This window comes from Myiozetetes cayanensis, unplaced genomic scaffold, assembly GCF_022539395.1.
Source record: "Myiozetetes cayanensis isolate MyiCay16 unplaced genomic scaffold, myiCay2020 scf12, whole genome shotgun sequence".
NCBI lineage: Eukaryota > Metazoa > Chordata > Aves > Passeriformes > Tyrannidae > Myiozetetes > Myiozetetes cayanensis.
Window position 1 is genome coordinate 27,201,490 of NW_026086826.1, and position 24,191 is coordinate 27,225,680.

Here is a 24,191-nt window from a genome sequence, read left to right on the forward strand (position 1 = left end):
AGAAAGAAGTGAACACTGGGAAAAGGGATGTGCATGAAGCACAAGGCACTGCATCCCAGGTAGAGTCCCCAGCCAGCAAAGCCATCCCGAGAAATGCTGTGTGAGCTGTGTAGGGAGGCTGAAGCCTCGTCCTCCAGCAAGCCATCACAACAAGCACTTCAGTTCTTTTTAATGTCTTTTTATTCATTATGACTGTACCAGAGATCACTTCTCTTTCAAGTTCCAAACTGACTTTGTTTTTGTTTCATTAGGTGTGAATGCTGCCATACCAGACGACAGAACTGCCTGTTTCTGAGGTCAAGCCCTCCCAGACTGAGCACCAAAGTCTCATTTGTAAGCCTGCACATGCAGAACTTCCAGCAGCCAGCCACTGCTCAGCAATCTCTTTAAAAAAAATACAAATTTTCAATTATTTTCCTTGCCAAAAAAAAAATCTCACCAAAAGGTTTAACAGGACCAGAAAAAAAAAAAAAGAAACAAAATCCCCCAGAACTGCACACTCTTGCTTAGAGCAGAATCCTCTGCAGTTGACATTTCTGAAATGCCTTTTTTTTGTTTTCTCACTTCATCATTAAAAGGGAAAATGAGCTGATATTTGCTATTTTTACCTTGACCACACTAGCAGTGTTAGTAAACCATGCTCCATCCTCACTGAGTGGCACAGAACTGCCGTGAGCGATAAACTCCGACTTTAAAATTGTATCTCGAAGTCTCAAACCAACCTGCCAACGGGTCCAGAATATTTGCTTTAAATATAAAACACAAAGGCACTTTGCATTTTTATATACACAAGCAACCACCAAAGTTAGACTAAATTAATGAGCACGTGCACTCCAATTCCAACAGACAGGACAGCACCCGTCTGGCTTCACTTAGGAACTTGTTATAATCTGTGCCTTATAAAAAGGTTTTACACATATGAAACACTCATATACCAGTGAGACATAAAATCAGGATGTAATCAAATCTCCACAGTTTTATGTACAACTCCCTCAGGGCCTGAAGCTGCAAAGCCAAACATGAATAATTGCATCTATTTTCTAATAAAGGCCATGTGCTCTGGGACTCCAGTACACAAGTTTTCAAGGGCTCTGCACAATATTTTCGGAGGTATTTCTACTTCAAATAAGCAATCCAGTTAAGCAGAGATAAACATGCACACACATCAGTGACCTTGTTTAAACAATGCACCAATTATTGTGATAAATCTGGTTGCCAAATCTAAATATAGACTTTAAGGAAAAAACAATGAAGTTTGAGTAGGAGACGGCCTTCTCCTATTTACTGTTTACCTAATTATCCAAATGAATGTGCAGTTTGGCCTCTCTCCCCTTTTCGAGCAGCACGACCACTTTCCCTCTGGGAGCCAAGAGAGCTCTGGCTGTTACTGGAATCGCAGCGTGATCCGGCACATTTGATGCTCGGAGTGCACTTGGTGCGATTTCAAAGCTTGTCTCACAGTTCGGGTATGTGCACACTCTGCTTCCCCAGACAGCCCCATGCCTGACACAAGGCAGATAGGCACCACAGGACTGAGTCACTGCTGCACAAACAGGCTTTTTAAAAAAAAAAAAAAAAATATTATTTTCAAGTGAAGGCATGGAGGGGGAAGGAAGAAAAATCCCATTCAAGATCCACTCGAAGTTTCCAACTTCGGGTGCCGAAGCAGGAAGAGAGGGGAGGAGGGGAAACAGGGCAAAAAGGAGGAGAAAGTTCTTTGATTCAGGGTTATATTTTTAGACTATTACTAATTTTGTTCTGTCACCGTGCTACAGAAGCCAGACCTGTGTGAATTAATGTAGCATTATCCTTTCTAATTTTTGCTAAGTCCAGGCTGCAGTCTTAACCTAATCTCCTTACGTGGGACACGGCAGGGCACTCGCTCCCCCTGCCCTGCTGCGGCTCACAGCTTTCCAGCACAGATATTCCTGCCTGCAGCACACATCCCCTCTTCCCCCAAACCACGCAGGAACACGGAGAGTTCACCCCTTTTGTGTTGGGGGGGGGGGGGAATGAATAAATCTACGTGCTGAGGACACTGAACCCGAGATGCTGATTTGTTTTGAAGCTCACCAAGGTAACGGATTTACAACCGTAAGGTATGGGAAGGAACTCTGCTGAAATGCTTTTCCTCCCTGCTAAAAATACTCGTCACTTGAAGTGCCTTCGCCCTTCTTATCTATTGATATTTATAAAAGTAAGGCCCAACTTTGCTGGGCAGGCTGAGGCTGGAGGAGAGAAATCTGTGCCCACTATTGCACACTCTATTTTAGTCCATCGCAGTTATGCATCCCATTTATTCTTATTGTTCCAAAACAAGTTAAAACTAACTTGGATTTTTTTTTTAACAAGTTTCTCTCCCCATGTCATTACAAAGGTTATTGTCAAACTATTTTTTTATTTCCTTTCTCGATGTTTGCACACCACGGGCCAAACCCATTTGCAACTTCCCCCCCTAAGAGCAAGTTGCCACACATACACCAGTTACACAGAAATACAATGACTTACAGTAAAGGAATCATTTGGGAAAAAACACAAACATATGGAGCTCAACTTATTTATAAATATCTTCAAAAGGGATCCTGGAAACATCCCACCCTGGGCTGGCCATGCATGAGGCAGAAGTGGTGGGGAGTGGCAAGGGAAGAGGCAGACAGACAAGGACTTTATTTTTTGTCACATTAAAGTTTTGTTTTCTTCTTTCCAGAGAAACAAGAAAGGCCAGGAAATCCTCAGAATTCGGCATTCCCAACACCACCTCATTAGATGCATGCAAGGCTCTCGCTTCCTGTTCCACACCAAGTGAGGATGGAGCAGGACAATGCCAACCTCGGATTTCATGGGAATGCTACAAAAGGAGCCAAAGCCCCACAGGTCAACATCCCCCCAAATTGGGGTTATACCATTTGCTTCTATCCCGTACTAACGCATCCAGTTTTTAACTATGAAAACCCAGATCATGTCTTAGGGTCAGCAAAACTCCTGCACTTATCTCTGAACCAAAGATTAACGGGTCAAGGCTCCTGCAAAATAGGCTGTTCTGTTACCATCATCAGTTAGAAGAATTTTGGGGGCAGAGTTGGTAAAAGTGAAGGAAGGATGGAGGGAAAAGTTCCCAAAGCTCAGGACAGCTCTCTCCCCACTTGCAACCCTGATGTAGAGGGAAGGAGAGGGACAGGGAGGGATCCAGTTAGTGCTGCTCCTGCTCATTCCTGGCGTAGAAAGGTAGGAAAGGTGGTGGAACACACACAGGATTCTCCTTTCCCACCCATTCCTTGGGCTCGCTCTTGGGAGCAGCCGTGCCCTCATAAATCCCAACAGCAGAGTGAGGCACAAGCGGTTTCACACTACAAGGTGCTGGTGCACAGGATTGACACACAATTTTGGGAGCCTGGAGAAGCTGTTGTGGGTTTAGCACCTTGCAGTTGGCTTGATGTCCAGCAACAGAGGCCAAAACTCACCTCCCTGTATAAACACACACAGGGGGACAACTGAAATCAAAACAAATCAAGTTCCTCCTGTCTGAAAAGCTGTCAAGCATATCAAGTCCTTCTTTTACCTTCTTGACTGTCTAAAACTGATTATTATTCTGGAATAAACTGGAATAAAGAAAAAAGGGATATATCTGGGCTTATCTTCTTAAGACATAAACCCCTCAAGGAATATAATTTGCTGCAATTAAATACAAAAAGACAATCCTTGAGATAAGCCTGAACAAATCACCTTGAGAGTTTAATAAGCTGTGGTTTGGTTTGGGGGATTTTTCAGTTCATTTATTAGGGCTTTTTAACTGACCTGTCAAATCATCTTTGGAACTTCTCACACCCAGAGAAACAGGAGCCAGAACAGAAAGTGTGCAAGACAACCTGCCCATGGCAGGGGGTGGAGTGAGATGAGCTCCAAGGTCCCTTCCAACCCAAACCATCCTAGGATTGTATAATATATTTATCTACCAGACACAGGGATGTCACCATGGAAAGCTGCACATCTGCCATCCCACTTTTGGACTCGGACTCCCAGGGATCAGTAGGAAATACTTGATACCAAAGTGCTTGGAAAGAGCTGATAATGCTAAAGATATTTACTGGCCTACAGTAAAAACACTGTTGCTTTTACACTTCAGACAACCTTAACTGTTGATATCTAAAATAACCCTTTATATACTCCTTTATCTAAAGAGTGTATCACTTATTTTAACAAGTTCTCTTTTGAGCCTTTCCTTTCTGGGTCACTAAAGGTTAGAAACAGGCTGTATTTCTGATGCACAGAAGGCATGAGCTCTTCTCTCCCTCTTTCCTTACTTGCTTTGTTCCATTCACAGATGATGTTCCCCCAAGCAGCTGAGAAGTGGAATGCTCTGTTCCCAGAGCTGACGCTGTGATTCACTGTGCACTCACAAAACAGGGTGCAAGATCCTTCCCCCCCAACCCCAGCCATTTTGCAAACTTGCGCGGTGCCTTAATTAAGCGGGTTTATGATCAAGTGAATAAAAATTCACATTTCCTGCCAAACCACTAAGCCACGTTCATATCACAGAACACACCCCCAGCTCAGCATGTCTTGGTGGTGTGGGTGGAAATTCAGGTACACAGAGACCGACTTTGCAAAGCTGCAGTGGTCAGCTTGGCAGAAGGATAATTAAAGCCTGCCAAGTCCAGGGAGAATCAACCCGACATTTACTGGATCACAGAAGCACAAGCGAAGACCAACCAATCCCAAACTCACTGCTCCCACCAGGCTGCTGTGGGACCCTGGGGAAAGCTCTGGCTGTGAGGTGACCTTGTGGGAGCACTTTGTTGTTCTGAGCTGTTTTAAACCTTTCTCTTTGGTGACTGTGAATTTACAGCTCCTCGGTTTCAAGCGGCTCATCCAAGGAACCTGTGAAGCAAAGGTGGGAGGGCACAGAGACCTCTTAAACTGACTTTCCTAATTAAATCAGTCTGCAGTGGAATTTCAAGTCTACAGGAAGTTTTCCAGAAATAGTGCATGATTTATACCGAGATGATTGCACATCAATTCCTTATTCAGAATCTTTGTCACATTCACTGGGGAAAAAAAAGGTTGGGTTTATTTCTGTCCTCCATTCTTCTGCCCTACTGGTTTTTTTGCAGTTACTTTTCCCACTCACTCTCCTCTGCTCTTGCCATGTAACAACTATCAAACACAGCCAATAGATGGATTAAATCACACAAGCCTTCCTGTTGTATCCACTGTATTTTTCACGGCTGAATAGTCCATAGCCATTTCATTTCAATTTATTGTATTTTAAGAGATTGGATATCACTGAACTGAACAAAAGAGATCACCCACCTGGACCCCTGCTTTCAATCCATTTTTGAAAGTCCTTCTAATAATCACAGCTCTAGACTACCAAATGAATCACAGTTCAATAGATTTAACAATGCCAAAAACATCTATTCTAACACCAATATACATTTTCTTTTTTTAAAGCTGGCAATCAGAGGAAAATTAAAATACAAGCTGCAGCTCTTTTACCTTCAAGGTCTCTAAATTTTGTGCTACACAGATATTAAGGAAATTTCTGAATGAACCAGAAGGTGGCAATTTCTGGGTAATCCCACCGAAGCCAGGGGGAAGGGAAATCACTGCTTTCACATTCTTTTCCTATTATTAAATGCAATACAATTAAATGCAAGCATTCTTAGTAAAAGAACTGAAGCCAATCACCACAAACTACACTACAGGGAAAATTAGGCAGAATTTATGCAGCAATACAAAAGAGAGTAGTGACACACAACACAATTTCTCACTAAAGGAGGAATAAATGGGCATTTACAGCTCAAGAAATTTAGAGCCAGGAACAAAAGGGGAAACAAGACAGAGAGGAAGGGGAAGGGAAGAGAAGGAGCATGTGTTTATTATCTCAAGATCTTAACTCCAGGGATTCCAGAGGAACTCAAGAAGCAGCAAAGAGGTTCCAATGCCACTGCTTCTGACACAGACAGGTCTAATTTGCCATTACCTGGCCATACAGAGCCAAGGATTGATGGGGAGCTCTTGAAATCTGACAGCTAGAAAGCTGCAATTTAGCAAGAATAGTTATTTTGAGCACTTAGTCTGGAAAAAGCTGGATTTAGCTCAGAGAAGAACTAGCTGCTGCCTGTGGTTGTCCCAGAAAGTACCTGACGACGGCAAAAGTTTCATACAGGGACTTTTAAAGCTTTAAAATCTACAGACTCAAGCAGGAAATTATTGTTTGTACTTTTTCTGACCAGCCTAATTATAACTTTCAGCCCTGAAGTAACCTCCAGTATTCACAGAACTCAGTTTAAATTCAATCTTCCTTCTACCTAAACTATCATTTAATTTGTTATCTCCTCTCAGGCCCTGCTAAGACTGGAAACCTCATATCCAAAACTACTTCTCTCCTTTGCTGTCATCAAGTAACAACCCTCAGGATTACGAATTTAATCATGATAATAACAGAATAAACTGACAAATGAACCCAAATACTTCCAGTGGTTACACCAGCAGCAATAATTGGTGTTTTGTCATGTCAGAAAGTGACTGCAGATTTACCTCCCCAAAGAAGAGTGACAGGAGCAGTACAAGTAGCCTCATTGCAGTCCTTTAATCAAGAGGAGATACAGAGATATAAACAACAGGGAAAAGGGTACATTTAATATAAGGTATTCAGAGACAATATGATTCATTGCCAAAGTGATTTATTACTAACCCAACTTTGCTTTTTAGAGGCCAAAACCTTTTCATTATTTTAAAGAAAGTTAAAAATAAAAGATACATTAAGTTCCCAGCAAACAGAAGTAGGAGCTTGTAGACATTATTTAAGAATTTGTACTTTACATGGCTCAGTTTCCTCTCCCTCCTGCAATTATCTGTCTGCAGAGGAAATAACACACAACGTCCTGTGCCTGCCTAGGAGGTTCATCAGAACAATGAATATACAAGGTAATGACACATTATTTTGGGGGGGAAGAAAAGAATCTGTTTAAGAACATTAAAAGCCTTTCTGCAGACAGGATTCTGATGGCTCCATGGCAGCAGAACGAAGCACTGCTAAATGCAAAACAGATTTAGAGCCTTTCCAACACCTGCACTGCAAGGCACTCATTAAGGGAGATGCTTTTGTTGGTAAATATGTTCTAAACACGTTCACTTGAACGGGCAGCATAAATGTCACTGCACTCAGGTGACTCAATCAATCCTGAAGCTCCCTCAGCCATGGGTTCTGATGTGACAGCTCAGGGGCACCACCTTTAAGAGCCACACCATTTCATGGGTCACCCTCAGCACTCTCAGACAGAAGATGTTCCTCGTGCTCAAATAAAATCCCCCTTCCAGAGATCCCTGCTACTGCCATTATTTACCTGCCAACAGACAGCAACCATTAAGGCTGTTACTTCGCTGTTATTTGAGAGCTTTGATGTGACAACTTTTAACTTTCACTTAACAGCTCCTTGCCTTCGCTGCCATCCTGCACAACCCCCAGGTGAGACAGCAGCACTTTGTGGAGATGCAGTTCAAATAATGGGCGTCCCAGAGCCAGCAAACAAAGGACACTGCTTAGCTAAGTCCTTCTCTGCAAGTTTTTGCTGCTTTGCCGTTCTTTATTCTGTCGAGTTTTCCACCCAATTCGCGGTTTTTTTTATGCTTTTTACGGCAAACAATGGCGCTAAAGAACAACCAGCTTCAGTTGATTTATGTGTCTCTTCATCCAGGGCACAGCTCAAGCTCGTTTCAGTTTATCTCCAATTTAAAACGCGGTTTGCATTTTCTCCTGCAGCCACGCACCAGCAGACAGGCCACTTAAAGAGTATTTCAAAGTAGCAGGGATCTCAGGAGAGGAGGGATAAATACAACAGCATTTGTTAGGCTGGCAAAATGCCATTTGCTGACTTTGACCATGACATTTTATAACCTTTTTTGGTTTAAATAAAGATCAAAAGCTCAGGATGTTCAGTTTCACCACCACTTCGTGGAGTGCTCACAAGTTCCCCACAATAACTAACCTTAAATATATTTATACACTAATAGGGGGACATTAAGAATATTACTTAAAATATTACATTGTATTAAAATATGACGTTATATGGGGGTCATTCAAAATCCAGCTGTCTCAAAGTATGTAGAATAAATCCTGCTGAAATAGCCTCTGACCTCATCTGTTCTTGTACAAAAGTCACCACCTAGGAGTCCCTTCTAAAGACTGATGTTGTTTCATTAATCCTGAAATCTCTGAAAGCTGCTGAGAGTTGTCCCTGGCTAATCAAATGCAAAAATCTGGACCACACAAACCCAAAATCACTTTCAGATTTCCATCAAGTAATTCTCTCCTCAGCAGCTAAGAACGAAAGAAAATACTATTTTTAATGGCATGAGAAGAGTTAATAAGGAAGCTTCAAGCACACGCTTTGCACAGGGCAGAACAAGTGCCTGTATTTGTACACCCTCTGCAAGTGCTTTTCCCAGTAGGTTCTACCTTCCCACCAGCTGTTTCATCCCATTCCCCCAGCATCCTCAACTTGCTGACATCCTGCAGGTATTTTTAAAAAATGAATTTAACACACCTCTCCATGGCATAAGTAATAAGATTTAAGTAAAAAACCAAAACAAACCACAACTCTGCAGGGATCCTGAAATCATGCTGAAAATTATCAAGCCAAGGATTTTAACACGTTGCCCTACAGGCCATGTTTCCCTCCACAAGGAACTGTGCTTTCAAACACTGATGGGCTAAAACTTCTCTGAGGAAATCTAAGCAAGGTGGATGCATGCTCTAGTCACTGCAACACTTGCCTGTTAGAGAAACTCCTCTGTTAATTTTCAGATTTTTTTTTTTTTTAAGTGAAATTTCAACCAAAATAATTTCATTTTCCTTATCTCTGAAGCAAGTAAAAGGGGCCTACAAGAGAGTTGGAGAGAGGGTTTTGACAAGGGCATGTAGTGACAGGACAAGGGGGAATGGTTTAAACTGACAGAGGGCAGGGTTAGATGAGATATTGAAAGAAATTCTGCACTGTGAGGGTCAGGAGGTCCCGACACAGGTTGCCCAGAGAAGCTGTGGCTGCCCAAGTGTCCAAGACCAGGTTGGATGGGGCTTGGAGCAGCCTGGGATAGTGGAAGGTGTCCCTGCCCATGGTAGGGGGTGGAATGAGATGATCTTTCAGGTCCCTTCCAACACAAACCATTCTAGGTTTCCATGACATTTAATTTCCCTCACTTTCTTACTGTAAAGGCTGGTTAATTTACCAGTGTCCCAGGCTATTTACAGAGAGATCAAGGACATCTCCTCTACAGCTTCCTGTATTTGTCACACCACATCTGTCACAACATAATCAAGGTGATTACTGTGTTTCAGTCACATCTCAGTCACATTTCCTAGAGGCAGAAATTTCTGACAATTCTTGAGTGAGTGAAAAGAGACCTGAATGTTTGGACTAGAATGGAATAACATTGGACAACCAGACCTTCCCAGCAAAGGACAATGCAACACTTGCCACATCCAGTCCACAACTTCTATGCAAGAGACCTTTTTGTGCCTGAACTGTGCCCTCCACAAACACAGAGTTGCAGCCTCGGGAGGGACAGGCAGCAGCCAGTAACTCACACCCAAGTCTTAACTTCCAAGAACAACCTTTCATTAAAGTTCACACTTTGAACAAAATTGGCACTTGCACGAACTTCACCACATGTGGCTCAGGTTGTACCCTGCAGTCCTTGTCACAGCCTGGAGCACAGAAGTTGTCCTGCTTGGGGAAGGTGGTTTCAGTCTCCCACAACTCACCTAATCAGTCCTAATTAACCCGAGTCATTGAAGAGCCTTTTGCCTTATTAAAGATTCATTCCCTCAGATATGCCACTGCAGAAATTGTTTCCTGCTGAGGCTTTGTGTGATGTCTGCTCTGCAGAGGAGCAGCACCAAGAAGGGCACTTGCACCAGAAAGACACCAGGCTAATAGAATCAATTCTTGAAATTTGAGACAGCCTCCTAAAAACAGTCACTGGGTATGCATGTAATCACACTCCATAATTATTCTAATTTGCACAATTAAGAGCTGGATAAACACCATAAATTTAAATGAGGAACCCCAGGCACTGGCTGGTGCTGCTACTGGAATATTTTAAAATCCAAAATATCCAACACAGCTGACGATGATTTCTGCAACCATGCAATATGAGAGCACCTCATTGAAATCCATTTAGATACTTGCCACCAAACCAGAAGAATAAGAAGAAAGCAAAAGAATAAGAAGAAAGCAATTAAATGGTCTTTCCTACAGCTCATTAGCACTATTTTCTTCTCAGCCTCATCTTGTGGTACAGTCACAACCGACACAAGAGTTTAAATGCTCCTGAGATGCCTGTCTCCTGCAAGCTCCCCACTCCCCCAAAAACCTCCCAAATCCAAAGCCATCCTATTTAGAGAGACTGCTGCTGTTACAGAGCCAAGCTAAGGCAGGAATCCCAGGGCAGGCTAAGGAACAGACTTTAAACACACATTCCTCTGCACAAACATCTTGTCCATGGACAAAGGTTTTGGCATTTCTAGGCTGCCATCTCCCACTGGAGATCAAAGATGAACACAACAGCAGCACCCACCATCTCTCTGCCTGCATTTCTCCTCCCAGGCACCCAAACCAACCCTCTGATCACTTATCTTTCCCATCAGTCAAGATGTTTCCCCTACTCACCACTCCACGTCTTCGCCTGCACCAGCACCTTCCTCACCAGGCTTGCCATACTGGAATTTTTACCCGTGTTGTCTAAACCTGCTCAGGGCCAAACCGGGGGGAAGAAGAGGTAAAAAGGGACGGCCACATCTCGTCCCTGCTCCTCCAGCAGCCCCGTGGCTTTTGCGACTGAGGCTGCTCAGCATCTGGAGGAACGAGGCTGAGCACACACACACACACACACACGCGTGCATGCACACGCACAGGAAGCTTGGAACTGAATCAGGTTTAAAGGGACTGACTTCCTTCTTCATGCTCCAGTATCTCGGCTGTAAACAAGCCCTGCGCTTTAGCTAAGCCAAGCCGAAAAGTCCAGCAGCGAAGGACAAAAGAAGGGAGTGGCCCCAGCAAGGAATAACCATTTTAAATACACAAACATCTTCCCATCAGATTAAAACTAGGCTTTTAAATTAGGCAAATTCTGAAGCCATTGTTGTGACAGGGTAACTCAAGACAAACAGGAGACGCTGCTTCCTCCTCTGGAGAGGGCTTCTGGATTTCCAGGATGAAGTGTCCAATAAGCATTGCAAGCGTCTAGGCGAAAGACTTGAGAAATGTTCATGGCACTCCAGGGCTGGAAGGCAAAGAAGGGGGAGAGAAATGCAGAAAGAAGCCCCAGAGGAGGCACCACCAGCTACAACCGCTGCACCTCGTAGGAGCAATGGCAGGAGCCATGGGGAAGCCAGGGATGGCTGGGTCAGACCACGTGTCAGCCAGCCCCCAGCTCTCCAGGAACAAGCTTAGCCTGGCAGGAATGTGTGTGTGTGTTTCATACACAGCCTGCTTGTGTTCTGGGAGATCTCCACCTCACCACACACGGCCTCGGGCTCCTTCAGTCTCCAAGGGGTTTTCCCCACTGTTCTGAGGCATTTACCTCGTGGCAGCTCCACCTCTGAGCACACAGAACACACCACCAGCACGCACCAAACAAACCCTTTTTGCACAGATCCAGAGGGCTCTAACGTTTGCCCCACTGCCAGCAACAAAAGCTCTCTTGAGGGAGACCGTCCCTCTATTGATAGCACTAATGAAGCACTGCCTGACCTCTGTGTGGTAAAGGCTGAGCGAGCAGAAAGCCAGCACTGGGCAATCCTTAGCCCCAAGGTGGGAAGAAGTGCCTCTCTGAAGGAGCTGCCATCCATGCCTTTTCAGACATGTTTTTTATTTATCTTTCTATCAGAGACCACTTATCGCATAAAAGACCTTTATTACATCTAAACTGAAGCACTGAAAGTGCTGCAACTATTCAAACATTCTTTTTATTACCACCTTTGCAAAGCTGGCTACTAAAAGATTCTCCATTTTTTCTTACCCTCTTAATAAAGCAACAGCAGATTCCATTGTCCTCCCCTCCTCTGCCCACCTTGTCTTTCAAGAAATCCAATTCTTACAAAAGTAAAGTACAATCAAACTGCTGCTATCCCTTCAGGTAAGTGTGAGATCAAGAGGCTGGGGTCAAAAATGAAACAGTGCTTCTCTCAGAACCAGAAAGTTGACAGGAATCTTTCCAGATGCACTGGATGAGGTTCACAACAATCCTGTCCCGAAGAGAAGTCCCACTAGAGAGGCAGGGGAGCACAGGACAAGCAGTGTGCAAGCTCAGCAGCCCTCTGCCAAAGGGCTCATTCTCCTTCCACTGTCCAAGCTTGAGAAGCAACACTTCATTACAGAAGAGCTGCACACAGTTCAAACCTTCACTGCCATTAACCAGGAACAAGCTGCCAGCACATAAGAGTCTGACTGAGAAATCATCCCTCTGTATTTGCTCCCCTTCACTTGACTGGGTTTGGGTTGGAAGGGACCTTAAAGATCATCTCATTCCAACCCCTTGCCATGGGCAGGGACACCTTCCACTAGATCAGGTTGCTCCAAGCCCCGTTCAACCCTGAACACTTCCAGGGATGGGGCAGCCACAGCTTCTCCGGGCAACCTGTGCTGGTGTCTCACCACCCTCACAGGGAAGAATTCCTTCCCAATATCCCATCTAACCCTGCCCTCTGGCAGTTGGAAGACATTCCCCTTTGTCCTGTCATTCCAGGCCCTTGCAAAAATTCCCTTCCCAGCTCTCTTGCAGCCCCTTTAGGTACTGGAAAGGGCCCTGTGGTCTCCCTGGAGCCTTCTCTGCTCCAGGCTGAACAACCCCAACTCTGCCAGCCTTTCTTCACAGGCGAGCTGCTCCACCCTCTTCTCCAGATCACCTTCATGGTCCTCCTCTGGACTTGCACCAGCAGGTCCACGCCCTTCTTATGGGGGAGAGTTTTGTGCAGTCCAATAGAGCAGCCAACTGCCTCGGTACAAGTGTCCATGTTATGCACACACCCACCAAGAGACATTCAGAATTTAATTCTTCCAGTGTAATGAAATCGCTGCTGCAGAACAAAACATAAATCACTTCTTTAATACCCATCAGCCCAAGAAGGCTTCACATTAACACCCTCAACTCTGCCAAGTACCAAAACAATTACCACATGAATATTAACGGGGGTTCCTTGGCAGGGTGACGGGATTGTCACGTGGAATCTCAGGAGACAGCTCAAGACGCCTCAAATTTGTATTAACATACAGAGCAGTTACTTCAGGCAGCAGAGGCTCCCCAGCCTGGTTATGGAGGGGGTTCCACGCAGTAAAAATTAAAGCTCCAGGATGAGACTGTTTGGGAGCAGGGAAAAGAAGGAAGAGAAAACATTGCTGCTTCCAGCAGCAGCACTCTGAGGGATCACAGCCTCTCGTGCTCCAGAAAGGGAAAGATGCGACAGCAGCTCTGCTGCTCCTCACAACCCATAAGGGGAAGAAAAATGGGCTTGAATGTGGGATCTGTTTAAGGTCAGGTCAAAAGAAGAGTCTGGTCACTTAACCCCTTGAAGGGGTTTTCTGGGATAAACCAACACTAACAAACAGAGATGGGAATAACGAGAATGGAGAGCAGCACACAGGCTTCAGACCAGCAGAGCTGTGCTCAAACCCTTCCACTGGCTTCCACTTTCAACTCCACTTCCCCAACACTTGGGGCTTTCACCTGTGACACACCAAACTTAATGGTATGTTTTATATTTCTGTGGTGAAAGTTGACTACAGCTCCTCACCTGGTTCCACCAACACAGGAGTTATGCAAATTCATGGAGGTGAGCCCAGGATTTTGGCTCTCCTGACAGCCAAGACTTGCAAACAATCTTCATAGGTTTAATGCTTTAGAATAAAGTTTCACTGGCAGTATCTTAAATCTGGGCACCTCCCCTTAGCTTGCCGTGTGATTATGGAACAGTCACAGTAAAAACTGGTTCCTAACAAAAATACAAGGTCAATCATATTTTTAATGTTACATATAAACCTAATAATTAGAATTTTTGTTTCAATTACAAATATACTCAAACCCAGAGAGATTATCACCTTGGGTAGTTAGGATCCCAGGATACATTTTAAGCTTGGGATCCACATATTTATGAGACACGATTCTGGACCAAGACATAAAGAGGTGGTTGTGATTTCAGGTCACATTTGTTCTAAGGATCCACCAGCACCTCTGATTTTACAGGCTTTACCAAAAAGGAAGGACATCCTCTCCCCACCCTTAAATAAAGCTGCTTCTGCAGACTCTTAAAAAAAAAAAATGAAGAAGAAAAAAAAGAGAAACAAGTTGACACCCAGCACAGTGACCTGATGTTTTCCACGCATTTGCCCTCTGATAAGCACAGAAATGCCTTCTGCTGGGCGTTTTCCCTGTTAACCTTCCTGAGCAAACCCATTAATGCTTGGGAGAAAACGGAACCTAATGCAGTAGGTAATGATACTAAATATAAGCAGTGAATCAAATCACTTTGTTTCTCAGCCATTCAGCTCCACAGGCTGTTTCAGAAGTTCAAAACCACAGTCCCTGCCTGTGCAGACCCTGGAACAGCTGATCATTCCTCGTTTTTATGGGTTTTTTGGGGGGGTTAAGTGAAATATATTCTTAGAAATAGAAATAGAGTTTAACAGAACTCTGTGAAACAGATGCAGTTCAGCAGCTTTTTTAAAAAGCCTCATCACCAATGACCATCTAACAAACCATTATTGCAACTGGCCTAAGTAAAGAGAAAGGAGGGACAGAAGAAAGCACACAGGGCAGGGAGTATCCAGGACACCGCTGGGACTCCTTTCAGATCGCTCCTGCCCCGGGTTTGGCAGCAAAGCCATGCAATCAAAGCATGCCCTGTTCAGGCAGGACAGATTAACCTGGCTTGGATGGTCATGCCATGGGGAATCTGCTCCCCAACTCCTCCAACTCCAGCAGAAGGACAAGAAAAGTCCAAGTGTTCCACCGCCCTTGGAAGCCAAGTCTCCAGGCTGGCAAAGCGACAGAGCCAGCAGGAGATGCTTCCCCCTGTGCAAAGGACAGTGGGAGGCTGCTTTTGAAACAGAGAAACACACACTTGTCAAAAGGAAGAGATTAAATATCTAATGGACAAGTCAATGGAGGAAATCAATGATGCATTAATAGCTTCGATCATTCTCAAAGTACTGGCCCAGTCTGCCTTCAAAGACTCCCTTTGGAAAACAAAAGAAAAACCAACAAAAAACCTCAAAACACACCACAGATCAAAGACTTTTATTATTAAAAAAAAATAGGAAGTTATATATTTAAAGTTTACTTCTACAGATAATCACCTCCCACCCCAGCAAATTGTGTCCAATCTGGAAAAAATCATCTGAGAAATTCAACCTTTTAAGCCTTTTCAGTGCCACGTCTGTCTGCACATAAAGTAGGAATTATGACAGCCAAGGAAGAGAACACTGAGACTACATGGGAGATCGCTACAAATTTGTCTCCAGAGAGACAGTCTTTATTTGGGAGCAGAAGTATATTTATTTTCTATGTTTAAACGCTGATAGGAGTTCCACGTCTCTGGTTTGCTTTAGCAAAATTTAAAACACAGGAAAATTATCATTAACTGCAGGCAGCACTGCTGCTGTGACTGATACAGGACATCTCTAGCAAGGGGGGAGCAGGGGGTGTGGGGAGAACCACATACATTTCCAACAATGTGCTGATAAAATGACAGATTGTCTCCTTGAATCTAAGACATCGAAACCAAATGTCTCTAATAACTCTTGATAGGACAAAAAAAACCAAAACCAAAACACTGCAAAGAAGTCACAAACATGGAGTCACCCTTTCCTGCGGCACAGAATTCTCTAAAATACAGCTCAATATTTTACCTGAATTTCTACTGCCTGCAAAATTGAGCTTCACAGCAGCAGCTCTTCAAGTTCTCAGGTTCCTCCTTCCCCTAAACAAGCAAGTTCCCTGTGGCTGTGGGGTCTGAACACACATGGTACAGTCCTCACTGAGGTTTCCAAGAGCTGGTTTATCTCAGCTTTTTCAAACCTCTGGCTCCTTCCCCGAATCCGGCCTCCCTTTCTACTCCAACAACCTACACCCTCTGGAAGAAGTCCCCTTCTCCCTGCACCTTCTCTTACCCATGTTTGCACATTTCAGAGGAGAAAAAAAGAGAAGGAAAAAAGTAGAGGGCAGGAAGACAAGGTCAGGTCCTTTCACGGAGCAAGTCAGCAGAGGGGATCTCATGTCTGTCCTTGCAGAAGCAGCTGTGGGAGTCAGCAGGGCAATAGAGAATCCTAGAAAGGATCTGGCTGGAAGGGACCTTAAAGCTCATCTTATTCCAGTTCCCCTGCCAGGACACCTTCCACTAGCCCAGGTTGCTCCAAGCCCTGTCCAACCTGGCCTTGGACACCTCCAGGGATGGGGCAGTCACAGCTTCTCTGGGCAACCTGTGCCAGGGCCTCCCCACCCTCACAGGGAACAATTTCTTCCCAATATCCAATCTAAACATACTCTCCTTCAGCCTAAAGTCATCCCCCCTTGTCCTATAAGCAGCTACAGGTGGTGGCAAAACAAATAGGCAGATTGGTGGTGCCTGCAGCTGTCAATCATCTCCACACACAACCTGCAAGAATAAGGCAAAAAAATTCCCCCAAAAATACAGTCTACATGGTGACAAGTGCTTCTCACCTCTTACACAACATTCTCTATGAGTAAGTTAAGTTTGCTGGAGTTCATCCAGTATTTTAAGGTGTACTCAAAAAAAATAAAAAAGAAAAAAGAAAGAAAAAAGAGTGAGGTTTTAATTTCTGTCAACAAAAGGTTTTGATAAGGAAGAATTTGCAGATTGTTCTCTCCTCTCCCGCTGCCCTCCCTCCCTTGGGAGACAGACAATTTTCTGTATAAATGTGCAAGGAAAGACATTTTAAGGATTGCTTTTGAGCTGCAATTTGAGCCAGACAAAGAAAAAAAATGAAAAAGAAAAGAAAAAGACAAGAAGCTAAATTCAGAAAATGGGAAATCTGAACCCAAAGATGAAAAAGAACTGCGCAAACTGCCAGTAAAGGGGGAAAGGCTTTGGGGCTGACACACAGCCCGTGTGCCAGCCTGGCACATCTCAGCCACAAGGAGCTTTCAGCAGCCTAATTGCCTCCCTTCACTGCTGAGTGAATAACCCAGCACCCAGACAAACAGGAAATTCATTGGGAAGGGAACAACAAACAGCCTCATTCTGCAGGTTAAGGTGCTTTGAAATGACCTACTAAAAGATCACAGCTTCCCCATCAAACCAACATGTTTGCAGGATGAAGGGAGGAAAGAAGAGGGAAGTCAGGGAGACTGAAGATGGGAAGATAAAATAAGAGGAGCTATCTGCAACCAGATTAAATGGGGTGAAAACAGAAGAAATGTGTGCCTGGGTTAGTCTTTACATCCTTGCATGGTCCTTACACAGGACTCTGCAGTCCTTGGCCCAATGGAAACAGATGCACATAAACTGGAAATGGCCACGGCATCTCTCCAGGAAAATAATTCTGGGGTGTGCATAAGAGCCAGAAGGGGATTTCTATAACCCTGTGTTCAGCACAGGGAGGAGATGCTGCTGCACCTGCACAACATCCATCTCCCTGCTGATCCCCGTTACCCAGGGCTGTTCCCAGTTCTTGCCACTGGCTCTGCTGGGAGGTGAGATTAATGACTTTGCTGCCAGCACCAGTGCAAAGAAAAACACATCAGAGCTCAGCCTCCCCTGCACCTCTTGTTTTGGAGGAGGATTTCCAGCCAAAGGATGCTAAAAAGACAAAAGAGCAAGTGTTTCCTCACACAGTTTACTTGCTGGTGTGCCACAGAAAGAGCACATAATTCATTAGTGTGCTAATAAATTTTCTATTTTACTGTAGGATACCGCCAAGGTAAAATAACAGAACACTGCTATTACTCTGTTAGTGAGCTACCTTATCTTTATAAATAACAAAACATGCAGTTAACTGACAGTAATTGCAGCTTTGGCTTCTCTGAAAGGGAGAAGAGACTCAAAGGTATCCATTTCCCTCTCTCTCAGTCACCCCCTGGTGATATCATATTTACTCAGTGCAGCTCTATTGGTAATTCTTGAGGTCTGGAATAGGTTTACTGCAGGTGCCAATACGATAAGAGGAGGATGCAGATATTAATCTTTAACATAAAGGTTTTTCTTTACCAAGAGGGTCAGCCAACTAAAACAACCCTTTCTTTAATCCAGGACAACTTTTCTTCCTCTCACCTGTTGGAAATGGTTCTTTAAATACTAAAATGCTCCCCTAATTCTTAAATGTAAGTACTAAAATTGCAAGAGGTATGAGCCCTTTTGCCTCCCCAGCTTGTCACCTTTCCAGGGTGACACCCTTGAGACAGCTCGTGGCCACCACACAGTTTGTCCCCTCTAAAGGAAGGAGTCCTACGCTCTGTGCAGTCCAGCAGCTGACTCCAGTCACTCCTCAGAGCTGGACATTCCTCTACCTTCCATCCCTCAGGAACAGGGACTACTGAGCTCCAGAGCTGGCACAAGAGGAGAAAAAAATCCTGGTGGCAGCAGGCAGTGACACTGGTTTAGGTGTATTATGAGACTGCTCTGGTACTAAATAAACAGAACCAACCCCAAAAGGCACCGTGGACTTGCAGGAGGGGACAGTGTGGAGCCACCCTCCACCTGGAGTGATCCTCCCAGCAGGAATTTACGGCGTGGGAGGAGGCCAGACTACTTCAGTCCTCCTGGAGAACAGCAACAGAAACTTGCTGGTCTCTGCCTTTCTTTCCCAGGATCTCCCTCTTCCCCCGTGGCAGACCAGGCATGTTTACTGGCTGTGAGTGCATAGATCATACCCCTGCTGTTGGCAGATAGCTGCCAGAAACCCACTCTCAACCCCTGAAATTGAGCACAACTGTAAGGAAAACAGAGTTCAGAACTGCACGAGAATCTTGTAATTTGCTCTCCAAAATAACCCTAAAAGCCCATATCCATGGGCAAAGGAATGCTGTTTTCCCTCAAATGAGCGTTTCGGTCCCAAGTCATCACAGGAATCAAAACCACCCTTTTTGAAAACTCATGGATTGACACGTTGGCTGCGTGAAGGTCTGAATGTGTCGTTTAATGAAGCAATTGTTTTTTTCCCTTAGCAGAAGAGAAAGGCAGTTTTTGTCAATTGTTTCCCACAACTCTTCCTCATCAGCTTTCCCAGGGAGATCTTTACATGAGCACACACACACACCTCTGCCACGGGGCAGGCACTTGTATTTTAGAGTAGGTGAGAGGAAAAAAAAGCTACAAGACATAGTAGCCCAAAAAAAAGAAAAAAAAGCAAATCATATCTTCACTCTTGATTCCAACCACGCTAGTAGATGAATTTTCTTTATGCCTGCAGTCCTGGGCTTTTGTCTGAACTACAATTAGAGGCCACCAAGTAAGAAGAAAACCCACCTACCTTCCTCTCTTTCCTTGCCTTAAAATGTTTGTCTGGAAAGGGTGAAAAAGCACGAAGCAGGGTGCTAATTTTACTGCAGAAATCGGGAATATCTTTAAGAGCAACAGTTGCCTTTGTTTATCCAAGCAGAGTTGACCCAACCACTTGTTGCTCTCCTGCGAGTGTAACCGAGTCAACAGTCGGCTGAAAACCGTCAGGGTGCAGCTGATGTTATGCCAAAGCTGCTCAAGTTTTTTTCTAGGAGGGGGGTAAGTCAGGCATTTGACAGGCTCTTGGACTGCAAGCAGGGGAAGCAACAGGCAGCCAAAAATTTAGTTCCCAAGAGAGAAGCCCTTCTCCACTGGCGAAAAATAGCTCTCAGAATACCGTTTTCGTGCAAGGCAAAAGGCACCCTGGCCCCCCAAAGTGGGGTTTCAACAGCTAATTCACCACCAGCATGTCAATAAGCAGCTCGAATCATCTGTGCAAAATAGTTTTATGTAAAATGACTGTTTGAAGGGAGCAGGTGAAGGGTGAGCGATACCCACAAGTGCTCTTTTTACTCGCACTTTTACTCTCCCAAATAAAGCAGAAACTTGGAAGTTGAGTGGCAGGACAGCAGAGATTGTGCCCTTGGCTCAGAGAGAAGAGAATTTCTAGTTCTCCCATAGACTGAGCAAGAGTCCAGGTAAAAGATATCCTAAAGAACATCATTATCAAAAGGATAGGAATTTCAGTACAAAAATCAGCAAGATGGTACCACTGCTGCACCTGGGACAGCAGTAAGTGAAGGGAAGCACACAGACAGAAGAGACAGGATGAGAAATACCATGAACTACAGGAGGAAGGAGGAAATGAGAGAGGAGGAAGGCAAGAAATAATATAGCCAGACTGGTTGTTTCGGGAGTGGGAGAATAGATAAAATATAGGAAGTGTCACAAGCCAAGTGCATATTACCGGTTCTTTCCTATAAAACCATAGGGGACAAGATCATACAGGTATTTTCCACCTCAGCTAATAAGCACACATCCCCAGGCTAGTGAGTGCCAGGTGTATTTTTCCAATGACTCAAGGAAATGCTCACATTAAAATTAAAAATAAAAGGGAATGCTCAGTTAATCTGCTCTGCAACCTGAGTCCCACTTACAAACGGCAGGGGCTGGAGACAATGAGAAATTGCTAGATTACAGAGTCCTCTGCAATGCAGAGAGCAACAGCTGAGGGGTAAAGTTGGAACACCACCAGCGGGCCTCAGAATGCCAAATTAAGTTTGCTTGCACAGTTGTTGCTAATAAAAACCACAAAGCCTCTCTCTCTGTCCCTGCACTGCCTCATTCATCCCGCTCCGTAATGCTGAAACACAACTTAAAATCACAGAGAGAGCCTCAGGAAGTAAATCCTGTCTCTAGCACCATCCAGTATTCCCCACAGTCAAGTGAATGGAGCAGCTGCAAAGCCAGGTATGGCTTCCCATGGGATCCCTCACCCAGGAAGTTTGATGAAGTCCATTCCCGATGCAGATGGGAGTTGTCTCTCCAACCCATCCCAGCAGGAGAGGCACTTGCAGAAGGTGCCATTTCAAGCCAGTGAAGTCATGACAACCCAAATCAGACAGGAAAATATTTTCCTGTCTATCTCATGGACAAACGGAACTTGCTAATATTTATTGAAAGGTCTGTTGGGAGCTACAAAAGCATTTCTCCATTTTCTAAGGGCGTAAACTCCTCACCGAGCGCAAAAGGCTGTCCTGCGATTCCCAGGGATGAAAATGGAAAGGGATAACGTGCACTCAGCTCCACAAGCTGCTCTGTCAGAGCTCGGTAATTACATGAACGAGCTGATCTATTAACAGAGAGTCCAAATACAGCTCCCCAAGGGGCTACAACTCAATCAGTGGCATTTTGAAAGGCACGTTACTGCTGTGAGGGAGCGGCGACGGCAGAGGGAAGAGCAGCCATGTGGTTATCAGCGGCGAGGAATTACCTACTTACGGAGTAATAAATCATGCTATTTAAAAAAACCCCACCACATTACACTGCAAGGAACTTCATTTCACACAGGCCACATTTAGAAGTACATCAGTTAACTCTAATTTGCCTTTATATAGCAGATTAGCAACAGAAATTCTCAGCCTGCCTCGAAATCAAAGGGTTTCCCAACTGCATTAGCAGAGCAAAAATCACGGCCCTGCAACTTCCTAACAGTTTTACTGTTGTGAAAATGATTCTGACTTCAGAAGGCAGCTTCTCCTGCAGTAAGGAAGATGTGTCAGGGAATTACTCAGCCCAACAGCCCTCTGACAGTTAACCCCACCAGCCATCCTCCTCCACACGGGGAGAATTACTACTGCAGCACAAAGCATTTTGTAGAGCAAACTGATCCCAAGAGCCCCCTAATAAAATTCTGTTGTAGCCTGAAGAGTCATCTTTCAAAGAAACATGTGTTCCTGACTGTTTTCTTGTGTAAACAACACTGTAAAACAGATATTTACTTGCTCAGGTCAAGCTTAGTTAATCACATAAAATATGTGCATGCTTTCTACAACTTCAGATTATTTTCATTTTATCACAGTGTCACAGTTAAAGATCATGATTCTGGAGAAAAGAAAATATTCAGGGAAATACTTAACCTGCCTGAAGAATATCACAATCTCTCCTTTCTGCAAGTAGCCACCATGGATACAATGAAATCCATGCATGGCTCTCATCCTTGTTTAGATACTCTCTGGCACAATATACTGATCTTCACAAATAACAGCCTTACTTGCATCCTGGCCACCTTATGGATTGTTCTGGGCTTTTTAAGAGTGGTTAGAAAAAGAGGAAGTGCTTCTCCATTACTCATCTCTCCTCATTACAACAGGGAGAAAGGGAAAAAAGCACCCAGCAGGAGCTGCTCTATATTCCATGCAACTCAACACACAGGAAAAGCCCTTTAAAGAAGAGGATAATTTGCCTGTGGCAGAGCTCAAGAAGTCAGAGAGCAAACATGAGCAAGGCTGTGCAGTCAGATGTGATGCTGCATTCCTTAGAAATACTATCATTTTATTACATTCCCCTTCAAGGAATTAGGCAAAGCTGCAGTACTTGAGAAGATGAACAAAAGGAAAAAGGGCTCAAGAAATGAAGGTGTGGCAAACCCTAGTCAAAACCAAAATTACTCACAAAGACACCCTCATAAACAAACATGCTTTGTTGCCTGCTTTTTAGTTTGCATCTTTGACATTTTTCTCTGCTTATATTTGTGCATATGTTTGGTTTTTCTTTATAAAAAAAAAAGGAAAACTGCACACAGTTTGGACTGTGCCTATGAAAGTGTAATTCTGTATGAGCAGGGAACAGCCACAGGCCAAGTCAGCAACTTTCAACACAGCTGGCATCAGGGATTCCACACACTATGGTCCTTTTGTTCCCAGAGCTGAGGGACGTCAAATATTTCTCTCATTTGACCAGCACATGTTGCTCTACCGTACTTGGATTTTATGCAGTCTAAGCTTTCCGTCTGAAACGGAGAGGAAGCTCTTAACATTTCTAGTTTTATATTTCCAAATAAGACTGAAGGATCAAGCACTAGTCCACTGCAGTAAACAACCTGAAATGACTGATCTGACAAGATGTTAATGTTCTGAATTTTTTATCATCAGGTTCGTAGTAAAGCAGAGTACTTCAAGTATAATTTTTTTTTTAATCACCCATTTTTATCACATTTTGTCCAAAGGAAAACACAGGGGAGATGGAAAAGCCACATAAGAATACATTTCAAAGATCAGATATAAAAGAAGTAGCAGCAGATCTTAAAGGGAAACCTTTTAAGTGAGCAATGCTGATTGCAAATGAAAACAAAAGTGTAAAGAAAAATGTTGCTAAACATCGTCAAGGCGTTGCTTTATGTGAATTTACATCAGTAAGAGACCTGCTGAAATGCCAGACCTGGGGCTGTGCACATGGACATCCAATGCCTCATGGCAGCAGGTGCTTGCAAAGCAAGAAGCTCACGCTCCACTTCTTTGTTTTTTTCAGGGGGAAAACCCACTCCAAAAATCACTTCCTTTCTGACACGCTGGCTGTCAATATTTGGGGTAAACAAAATCATAAACACAAACACCACTCCTCAGGTTGCTGAGAACCAACCATCTCCACATGTGGTGACTCGGCACAAGAAGCCACAGTCATAAATTGTGCTTTTATTAAGTGTGGTTTGCCTTTCATCTCCAGTTATTCCATACCACAATCCAGCGTTCTCTGGGAGGCCAAAGCTCCAAGATCCCACGGACTCTCCGACAGTCCCTAAGGCTTTTCTCCTGCATAACACAATCCTCAGGCTTTCCACTAGTCATCCTTGGGCCAAGTCCAGCTATTTTGTTCAGCATTTCTCCAGGAGGAACGTACACACTGCGCTTGCACCAGAGGCACTTCAGACCCCATCCGTGGGTTAAAGTCCCAGGGCAGGACATGGGCGTGCACGAGCATCTAAGTCAGAAACCTTCTGGGACAGCTGCCAGCAAAGAAATGATCGTAAAACCAGGTTTATTCAGCAAGGAAAATGATATCATTTATGCAGGAGGCCTCCTTGCCCCGTTTGCTCTTTAGGCACTAAATCTAGGCTGAATGTAAGGCACAAGACTGACTCCTGCATAAAACGCATAAGAAAAAATCTCAGCTTGAAAATTAAAAATGAAATCCAAGACAGCTGTCAGCATGAGTGTAGAACAATGAGGGGGAGGAA

At 44.2% G+C, this 24,191-nt stretch overlaps 1 protein-coding gene across 6 annotated transcripts in view; it reads right to left on the bottom strand.

Moving 5' to 3' along the window:
* The window catches only part of RASAL2 (RAS protein activator like 2), a 169,299-nt gene that overhangs the window by 115,965 nt on the left and 29,143 nt on the right, over positions 1–24,191 (bottom strand). The window contains exon 1 of one of the 6 annotated variants that reach the window (XM_050306525.1): positions 19,488–19,506. The exons of 4 other annotated variants lie outside the window; for them this stretch is intronic. Coding sequence is in view for 1 of the 2 variants with exons in the window: in XM_050306523.1 (XP_050162480.1) it covers positions 10,674–10,722 (49 nt within the window). In the remaining variant the exon portion in view is untranslated. Of the gene's footprint in view, positions 1–10,673; positions 10,878–19,487; positions 19,507–24,191 lie in introns of those variants that run through there. One more of the 6 variants, XM_050306523.1, reaches the window with a different exon arrangement.